The sequence below is a fragment of the Atta colombica genome, unplaced genomic scaffold (genome assembly GCF_001594045.1).
Source record: "Atta colombica isolate Treedump-2 unplaced genomic scaffold, Acol1.0 scaffold69, whole genome shotgun sequence".
NCBI lineage: Eukaryota > Metazoa > Arthropoda > Insecta > Hymenoptera > Formicidae > Atta > Atta colombica.
In genome coordinates this window covers 349,607-361,012 of record NW_017259560.1, presented here as the reverse complement: position 1 = coordinate 361,012, position 11,406 = coordinate 349,607, and the positions used below count along the sequence as shown (strand labels likewise).

Genomic DNA, 11,406 nt, shown 5'->3' with positions numbered 1-11,406 from the left:
ATATATATATATATATATATTGTACAGATTATTATTTTGACTTCTAGCAATATTATGGACATGTTATTGTTTTCAAAAAGATGCAGTTATTTTTGTTATCTTTTCAATTTAAATAAAATGAATTTAAATTTAATATCTTATATACCGTGCTTTATCATGTTCATGATTTAATGGATTATCTTTATGATTTATCTCAAGAAATTTTTGCCATGTATTTCGAAACAGCTGATATAAAAATTTAATTTATAAAGTTTTTTTAGTAATCAATATGTTAAAAAATTCATTAATATGATTTAATTCTTTACAATATTACATGAATATCACATATAAATATTGTGTAATATTACAATAATGCAACTGTGAGATGTCATCATAATATTACTGTGATTCATTTTCGAGAACATTTTAATGTTACTATGATAGCCCAATATTTCTGACATATATTTTGTTATAATATTGCAATGGCAAAATAATATTGCTGTAATGTTGCTATAATATTACGTGGAGATAAATAACGCGTAGTGTCTTTTTCCGTGTGGCATCTTCTCCCGAATTACTTTATATATTATATATAATAATGTACCCGTACAGCACAGAAATTGTATCACTTTGTAATGTTGTATCACTTTGAAATTTGTAACATTGCTGCAATGTTGCATATTGCAATACAATGTTGTAGAAACATTGCGAAAACTTCTTTTTGAAATATTCAGCAATGTTGTAACACTATTTTTAAAATATTTCCAGCAAGAGATACAAACTGACACGAGAATCATCCTGTCCTTGTTTAAAAATTAGTAAGAAACAAAGATAAGAATGACTTTTGTCACTGTGTCGATTTGTGCCTCTGCTAGAAAGCTCACTTTGAGTGTTAAGACTTGTATATATTGATTTGTACAATCCAATAAAATAATTGATGTGTACAATCCAATAAAATAAGGACCTGGACATAATGGAAGAATAGAAATTAATGATCACGTTTACACTTAATCGGGTTTCATAATATCTGTAATCATGAAACTAATCAATTTCATAACTATATTTTTCTGAAAAATGGAATGGCTGATTAATTTCTAACTACGAATATTATTAAACCCGATTAATGTCCATTTCTACTATAATTTTAATTCTCAATTCAACTTATCTTCGTCTTTTTCTAATTCTAAAGATTAGAAAAAGACGAAGATTAAGTTGAATCGAGATTAAAGTTAATCTACATTAGTAGAAACGTAGTTAATGTCTATAATTTATAGGAATTGTGCCTATAATTTATAGACATAAAACAATTAGAAGTAAGGAGGATTAAATATAATAGGTGTACAACTTTGCTTCTGCCGTTTTCCTATAGATGGCTTTAGCGGTAAGTGGTGGTCGAAATAAATAGACGTCATACAATACACTTGGGCATCTGTCAACATAACCCCATAGAAACATTAGTCGATTTGTGTCTGCATCATAAAGTTATTCTCGATTGAAAATGTCAGTTTACGAGCCAAATTCTCGTCATTTGCGGGAAGTTTTAATTTTTTGCTTCAATATGAAGAAATCTGCGGCTGAGGCTCATCGAATGCTCTCAAATACTTATGGTGAGGCCGCTATTAGTGAAAGAACGTGTCGTGAGTGGTTTCAACGCTTTAAGAACGATGATTTTGGCGTCCAAGGTCATGCTCTGTATTTGCTGGGACCAGCTCGGCGTAGTGTATTATGAACTGTTAAAACCGACTGAAACAATCGCAGGCGATCGGTATCGAACGCAATTGATGCGTTTGAGCCGAGCATTGAAAGACAAACGGCCGCAATACAACGAGAGACACGATAAAGTGATTTTGCAGCATGACAATGCTCGATCCCATGCGAAAATGATCAAGACATACTTCGAAACATTGAAATGGGAAGTCCTACCCCACCCGCCGTATTCTCCAGACGTTGCTCCCTCTGATTATCACTTGTTTCGATCAATGGCACACGGCCTGGCTGACCAGCACTTCCGGTCTTATGAAGAAGTAAAAAATTGGATCGATTCGTGGATAGCCTTAAAAGATGATCAGTTTTTTCGACGCGGGATTCGTACGCTATCCGAAAGATGGGAGAAAGTAGTGGCCAGCGATGGACAATACTTTGAATCATAAATGTATAACCAGTTTTTTACAATAAAGCCTCGAATTTCGGAAAAAAACGGCGGAAGCAAAGTTGTACACAATGGACATAATAATAAGATAATAATAAGACATATAGGCCGTATTCTGATATGCACAGCCAGTACTGAAAATTTATTCACGTTACGTATGCTGTAGATGTTCGTATTGACAGTTTATATCGGAACACGCCTATAAAATATAAAGACATAATTATGAAGTCATATTTTATTTATATTCATTGTTATTTATATTCATGCTACATTTAACTCCTACTTCTAATTTTTTATATTTAAATTTATACAATACAAAATCTTAATAAATATTGCAGTAACGTTGTAATATTACAGCAATGTTGCCGCATTATTACAATGTTTCTGCAATAATATTGCAAGTATTCCTCCATTGTGCGCAAAACCTAATATTGCACATATATATATTATGTTGTAATATTGCAACAATATTACAATATTATACTATATTACGTAACAATATTTTTAAAACGGACTTTACGTTGCTGCAATATTGTTGAAATATTGCAGCAATATTTCGCAATATTTTTACAATATTGCAATGAAATATTTTTGCTGCAATATTTCTGTGCTGTGGGTATATATAATAATAGTATCCTTGATTGGTCTTTGATAAAACGTCCCTACAGATTGTGACATGGCTTGCCATAAGAAATGCGAAAAACTGACAGGGAATCTATGTGGATTGAATCAAAAACTAGTCGCTGAAGCATTGCAAGCTTTGAAGAGAAGTGAGTAATGATCTGAGTACCTCTCGTATTGTTAATTATTCAATTGTAACATTTCGATAAACATAGTTCTACTAAAGTAAACATAATATTTTGTGATTATTGATTGTTTTTTTTTAGCTGATTTCACAAACATAAATATGAATACGAATTATGTAAATAATTTTTTAACTGTCAGATCTATTTCTAAGAAATATTTTACTGCTACGTGGTTAGTAATTGATTGATAAAAATTTATAAAGTAATTAAAATCATAAGAAATTCTTTTGATTCTCATAATGAAGAAGTTATCATATTTTATATACGTATGTATATGTAAATCATATAACAAATGCGCGCACACACGTATATGTGTAATACAGATATCGCTTATATATTGGATTGTCCGGAAAGTTCGTGCCGACTATAAAATTTAACCTACCAACCTATATAATTTAATAAATGTATACTAAAATTTAAATCTGCGTTTCAATTTTCCTTCAACATCGACACGAACTTTCCGGACAACCCAATAATATCATTCATCATTTTTAATGTATTTATCCGTATTCTCATGTTTGTTGCACTGAAAAGTTAAAATTAATTATTCTTGTCTGTCTAACAAATTGCATGAATCGGAGAAAACATGCTTGTATTCCAATGAACGTATTCCAACAACGATATGTTTAATTTTACATTTATTTTATTATTTATAACACAGATCGATTTGCTGATTATGATTTATTTTTAGCTCCTTCACAGTCATCAGATAATCAACGAAACTCAGATTCTTCGGATCATTTTTCGAGTGGCCGAATAACACCACCAGCGACGAATTTGCCCAGATTCAAGAAATATACCATAATGGATTTTAATTTTCTCAAAGTAAGTATAAGTCAAAGTCTTGTTAACATTTTCCTTAATAATGAAATGTATGTATAATCTGATTTATTCAGAATGAATTCTATACATCCTATTTTTATGCAAATGTTTGACTTTAATTTAAAATATATACTTTTTGTATATGTACTTGTATAACTTTTCGTTGTTATGCGTGTCATATCTATCCCAGATAGCAAAATGTTAGCAGGATGTCGACAGACTGATAGCAGATTTGATCAGAAGTTAGCAAACTGACCATAACTGATGTTGCATCTGCTTCTACTGATTTGCATAGAACCTGTTCTATGCAAACAGACTGGCAGCAGAAATCAAAATCAAACAGAATCTAATAGCAAATTGATAGCAGAAACCGAGCAAAATCTGTCAGTTTCATTTAAATCGATCTAATTTCTTATAAGAAATTTTACGTACATATATTAATAAACGGTTATACAATATATGTATAATTATACATATATAACTGTTTCATATCTATAATAATTATATATTTATATGTATATGTGCAAAACTGGAAACAATCAATAGAGTTTTATTGCTTAAAGTATTATTGATTAGCTTCACATTTCAAAATACACCTGAGAAAGTTATAAACAAAAAAAATATTCGGAAATTCAGAAACACTCTGAAAGATCTTGGGAATCTTTAGATTTGCTTATTTTTTATATTCGCCAATTCTTACAAGATTCCTGGATTTTTTTCTTACGAGAAACAAATCCATCTCGGCGAAACCGTATAAAATAGCATATCTTGCTCGGCTACCAATCTGCCATCACATTATGCAATAGACTCTAAGATTATGCAATAGACAGTTAAATATTAAAGAAATATATGCTATGTTAATAAATAATATCAAAATATTACAGTAATATTGTTGCAATATAACTAATAATGAGGAATTTAAATGAGATTTCAGCGATGTTAAAAACATTATTAAGATATCAATTATAGGTATACTGAATAAAATGCATATGGAATTATTTTAAAATTAACATTACTCCAATATAAAATAAATATTAATATTTCTAATTGATACAATATATTACAGTTATTTATGCATATGGTCTTTTATACGATACAATTGTATGTAATACTGGCAAAGTGATAAATTTAATCTTGTTCCGAATTTTATAAGTTTTTGCGCATATGTTTTAACAAAATCATGATTCTAAACATCAATGTTTGATTCAAAGCATAAAGAATGGATTTTGCCCATCGCGCGATCTGTGTGTCAAAATGGTCAATAAAAGTAAGAGAGGAGGGATCGTGAAAGATAGCCGATCTCTACCACTTTCCATTCAAAAATATAAGGAGAGAGAATGGAGATAGGTTTTCCACGATCCCTCTCCCTCATTATTGTCAATACATTTGAATACTACTTACAGTTACATACGGATCGCGCAATCTATTCTCTATATCTTTGCTTTTGGTTTGATTATTTCACAACTATTCCAACATATTATTCCCATAGTGTAAGTGAACACATGTATATCTAATACCGTAAAACAGACTCTTGCATAACGCATAATACATAAGAAATTGAACCAATCAGAGTTCTTTATTTCATAAAAAAGAAAGAAATGAAGGTCTTCGATTGGTACATTTTCTTATGCATTACGTGTTATGCGTTATGCAAGAATCTGTGTTCTCCGTTTAAACCGGGGTTACTTTGCCATCAGAATTTAACCATATACATAATTACGATATAAATAAGAACAGTAGTTTCACTCTGTGTCGGCATCTTTAATCTGATGCAAATGACCGCAATGCTGTAAATTGTGCGTGAGCAGCATCGACATATAGACTGGATCACCAATGGCATGGTAGAGATAGAAAAACGACTAGAATGAGAGGCAGATAAATGGATGAACTTCTTTCTTTGTTTACTAAAGTCTGATTAGTTGATAATTATTGCTGGATCAACAGTACAGACATAGTATCTCTAGTATCTATCTATAGTATCTATAGTATCTCTAAATCGAGCATTCGAGGAGTAGGGATAGCCGTCCTTTACATAGGATTCACTTGGCCCGTTCTCTCTCGTTTCGCGCCTACATATAAAGTGTACCTCTGAGAGAAGAGATCGAAAAAGCCCAGCGAGCTAACCTAGTTAACAAAAATTCCGAAACATGTCCGTTCCGTTCGCGATCGTTATAAGACTCTCTTCGCTGATCTGTAAGCTGTTACATTCAAGTTCCTCGTTTTCTTTTTCAATCTTCCTCTTTCAGAGACACTTTATATGCAGGCGCACGTGAGGCCAAGTGAGTGTATCTTTTCCTAAGGCACCTCCACTCCCCAAATTTCTGACAATGCTCGGTTTAGAAATATAATACTACGTCTATGATCAACAGCAACCCATCACTATTGGTGGTCCATTCTATATTGATAATGAGCACCTATAAAAGCAAAAAATCTTAGAGAATAGGAAAACTGATGGTTGCACAATATTGAAAATTGTGCAGAACGTCACCACCGTTTTTGGCTGAGTGAAACTGTTCTTACCTATGCTGTCGTGCAGTAGCGTCGGTACTTTTAATGTCAGCGTATATGAAACTGCACGTATGTGAATTAAGGAGGTAACCAAACATATGTCTAGTTTACATCCTGCATTTGATACACGTACTAACTAATAACTTTCAGCGATGTATTCAAAGAATGATATATTAAATTGATACAATATGTATCAAAATGATTAATTAAATACAAACATCGTATATATGTTTATACATATCGCCAAAATTAAGATCATTCAATAGAAAATTACTAGTTAGTATCCGTATCAAGTGCAAACTAGGCAAATGTTCTGTCCAGTCTACTATAGTCGATGTACTAGACTGCACTAAAACTTTCTATCTCGCTTTCACTAAACAAAATTATATCTATTTCGTTTTAAGTACACTCATCGACTAAAAAGGTTGCAATAGATTTTTTTTCTGTGGTTTTCGAAACGCAGCCTCACCGTGTGATTGGTTTTTACTTATGTAAGTAAGAATCAATGATTCGGAGAATTGCATTCAAAAAAAATGTTGCAACCTTTTAGGCCAATATTACATGCGTTTGTTTTTTGTCGTTTACGATCAATTTTTCAAGCCTGTTAGCTGTGAGACAAAAAGATCCGAGATCTTCTGTCTTGCAGCAATTAATACTTGAAAAATTCGTCGTACAACAAAAAACGGATGCACGTAATATTGGCCTTAATTGATGAGTGTACTTAATCCTAGTATAAGATCCTAATAATCATAGGTTCAATGTACCCTATTCGATTTTTTACATTTTACTGTAACTTTTTTATAATATAATTTAAAGACCCGGATTGAGGCTGAAAAAAAAACTTGAACTGTAGTCCAGATGATACGTCTGCAAGAGTTTTTTTTGCGTTATTCTCGATATGAGAATGTATAAAAGTTCAAAGAGGGTAGTATTTGGGATGCATATATGATTAGCTTGTAAGTTTTCGATATCTCTCGTTCTGGATATTTCTTTATTTTTTATTAATTATTAATTGCGTGCCGATATGGTTGTTGGACTTTCAATGAAATCAATTTGAAATATTAATAATCCCTTCAAATTTCTCGAATTTAATCTTAAACTATAATATTAATAAACTTATTACGAAACGCAATTATAATTTCTGAAATTAATTCATTTAAATGAATATATATAATAATAACATCTTAACATCTTAATGTTCAGACCGTAGTGGCGCTTCGTATTTAAAGTAACGTATCTAACATAAATGGTCTTATTCCCAATCTTATTATTAAAAATTATATTTAAAAATTATATTTAAAAAAATTATATTTCAATATAAAAAATAGTAGAAATTTTATAATTTTTGTCAGTCTTCAGAGATCGTTCGGCCGGGGCGGATTTATTGCTTTACCCAGCAAACAAGAATGAATTGAAATGGATTAAAATGGATTCATGAATGTTAAAATAAATCCTTTTCAATCCTGAATGCATTTTTATTCATTTATACGAATTGCATATAGCATGTCTCTATGCCTTTCAATCTAAAAATAATATTAGCATTTTCTGTGCATCGTGAATACTACTCAATTCAGAATTGTGAATAGAAAGTACGATATTTTTAATACACTTCAATTCAAAAACAATATCAGCAATTTTTGTGCAAAGTGAATATTACTCAATTCAATGTTCTGAATATGAAATGCAGTTTTTCAATCTAATTAAATAAAAAAAGTTTTTATTTAAAAATGGACTATAAATCTATTTAAATTATTTAAAATTACAAGTAGAAAATTTTTTTAATCCAACTAAGTTCAAAAAAATTGTAACATAAAAATAATTGAGCTATGTTTATTTGTTTATCTTTGGTTAAATAAAATGAACGATCGATATGAACACTCGCAAACTAACTCGAACACAGCCGAATATTAGGCTAATCACGGCGCGCGACAAGCAAAATTAGATTATCCGACACTTACCCAATGTTGTCTCATAATAATATAAATTGTTTATACTTTATTATATCTGTTAAATGATGATATTTTTATTATATCTATATAATTTCGTTACTAGTTTAGCTGGTTATAATTGAAGTAGAGAATGAATAAACATTTATCAGTTGAAGAAATGGTGTAGCGGGTAACGTAAAAAATTCATAATCCAGAGGTCACAGGTTCGAATCCCACTAAGATGCGTTTTTTAATATCAATTTGAAGTAGTTAATTTCAAATATAATTATTATAAATAGGAATAAAATTTGTAACCTTTAAAGATGAACGTTTTTTTTTTTCAAATATTAAACTAGTATCAACTCGGATCCAATCCATTTCAATCCATTTTCATAGATTTAAAGTACGCATTAAAAAAATTTTAATCCATTTTAATTCATTCTCGTTTGCTGGATAGAGCGAGTGTTGCATCATCCTTTAAACTAAATCCTAAACTTAATTATATATAATAATATTTATACATGTACAATCCTTTATCTACTTATATTATTATTCTTTCATATTGTTCAAATAATAAAATTTTATTTATTAATTGTAAAATATGCAGATTCTTCAAAAATATCGATTTTCGATAGTTTAAATAATTATACTCTTTTTAGCGATTCATATCATATTATTTTTTTTTTTATTAATCCAAAGGGTCAACTAAAAAAATTCTATGGGTTTTGCTTGAACATTAAATTTAAAAATTTGAGAATTTTTTATTCAAAGTCATTTTTTGCGAATTTTTGCAATAAAATTTCTTTAAAGCATTGTAAATAATTGAAAATAAAATATTATTTATTTGATTCATATTTAACTGTCTTTGTCTGACTTCGAAGTATAACTTTCACATGTTTTGAGCTAAAAAATATGTATTCAATCCACAGATATTGCGTAATAAAGTTGCAGAGTTTCACAAATCCTAGTGTTAGCGAGAAGGTAATCAAAAATAATAATACCGTACTAAGGTTAAAACGAAATAAATATAATGACGTTTTATTTGTGAAAACGAGATAGAAAGTTTTAGTGCAGTCTAGTGCTATGAAGAGCAGGTCTATGATTGGTCTATGATTGACCTCGCACATGTACAATTCAGTTTCGAATACGCTGACATCAAAGATACCGAGACAGCGAGTTGCGCTACTGAGTGCAATAAATGTATACTTTAGTTACGCTACAAAAGAATAGATCTTGGATTGATTGTGTATTTTGAAATGAGCGAAAATTACAAAAATGAGCGAATTTATCAAGTTGATCAATGAAATTATAATAGGCTAGTAAATATTTGCTTATTTTTGTAATTTTCATTTTTCAAGATACACAATCGATCTCCTTATTTCATACTAATCTTATACTATTTCATTTTTTTCCCTTTTATCATTTCCTCTCTTTTTCTAATTTATATATAAGACATTACATTTAAAATATAAATAAATTTAATAAAAATAATATAATAATTATTAGATATACAACTTTGCTTCCGCCGTTTTCCTATAGATGTAAGTCCTTTAGCGGTAAGTGGTGGTCGAAATAAATAGATCATAGACGTCATACAATAAACTTGGGCATCTGTCAACATAACCCCATAGAAACATTAGTCGATTTGTGTCTGCATCATAAAGTTATTCTCGATTGAAAATGTCAGTTTACGAGCCAAATTCTCGTCATTTGCGGGAGATTTTAATTTTTTGCTTCAATATGAAGAAATCTGCGGCTGAGGCTCATCGAATGCTCTCAAATACTTATGGTGAGGCCGCTATTAGTGAAAGAACGTGTCGTGAGTGATTTCAACGCTTCAAGAACGGTGATTTTGATGTCGAAGGTCGGCATAGCGGTGGAAGAGAGAAGGTTTTCGAAGATGCAGAATTGGAGGCATTACTTGAGCAAGACTCGTGTCAAAATCAAGACGAATTGACTCGATCATTGGGAGTGACTCAACAAGCCATTTCAAAACGCCTCAAAGCCATGGGAATGATTCAGAAGCAAAGAAATTGGGTGCCGTACGAATTGAAGCCGAGAGATGTTGAACGGCGTTTGTTTGCTTGTGAACGGCTGCTTGAAATGCAAAGACGGAAGGGATTTCTGCATCGCATTGTGACTGGGGACGAAAAATGGGTTCATTACGATAATCCCAAGCGCAGAAAATCATGGGGATTCCCCATTTCCAGGCCATGCTTCCACGTCGACGGCCAAACCGAATATTCATGGCTTCAAGATCATGCTCTGTATTTGGTGGGACCAGCTCGGCGTAGTGTATTATGAACTTAAAACCGACTGAAACAATCACAGGTGATCGGTATCGAACGCAATTGATGCGTTTGAGCCGAGCATTGAAAGACAAACGGCCGCAGTACAACGAGAGACACGATAAAGTGATTTTGCAGCATGACAATGCTCGATGTTGCGAAAGTGGTCAAGACATACTTGGAAACGTTGAAATGGGAAGTCCTACCCCACCCGCCGTATTCTCCAGACGTTGCTCCCTCTGACTATCACTTGTTTCGATCAATGGCACACGGCCTGGCTGACCAGTACTTCCGGTCTTATGAAGAAGTAAAAAATTGGATCGATTCGTGAATAGCCTCAAAAGACCAGTTTTTTCGACGCAAGATTCGTACGCTACCCGAAAGATGGGAGAAAGTAGTGGCCAGCGATGGACAATATTTTGAATCATAATGTATAATCAGTTTTTTACAATAAAACCTCGAATTTCGGAAAAAAAAACGGCGGAACCAAAGTTGTACACCTAATATATATATATATATATATACTACATGGGCTGAAAAGTCCCTGGATTTTTAATGAAAACAAGCGTTTTTTAGGCAAAGTTATATTTATTCCTCAACATAGTTGCCTTCGAGGGCGATACACTTGGTATAGCGATTTTCCACATTTCGATGCCCTTTCTGTAGTACGAAACGTCCAAGCCTTCGAAATACGCCTCGGTTTCCGCGATGACTTCCTCATTCGATGTGAATCTCTTTCCCTGGAGCCACCGCTTGAGGTTTGGGAACAGATAATAGTCGCTGGGGGCTAAGTCTGGAGAATACGGTGGATGAATCAATTCGAATCGTATTTGGCCATCGCTTTCAAGGACGTGTATGACGGTGCGTTATCGTGATGGTATAGAACGAAGGCGAAAGTAGCGCCATTTAAACGACTGTAGCTTGTA

General features: G+C 32.0%; 1 protein-coding gene across 2 annotated transcripts in view; it reads left to right on the top strand.

The window, feature by feature from the left end:
* The window catches only part of LOC108692314 (titin homolog), a 61,921-nt gene that overhangs the window by 28,882 nt on the left and 21,633 nt on the right, over positions 1–11,406 (top strand). The window contains exons 3-4 of one of the 2 annotated variants that reach the window (XM_018200508.1): positions 2,797–2,898; positions 3,626–3,759. In XM_018200508.1, coding sequence (XP_018055997.1) covers positions 2,797–2,898; positions 3,626–3,759 — 236 coding nt within the window. The remainder of the gene's footprint in view (positions 1–2,796; positions 2,899–3,625; positions 3,760–11,406) is intronic. The other variant, XM_018200509.1, reaches the window with a different exon arrangement.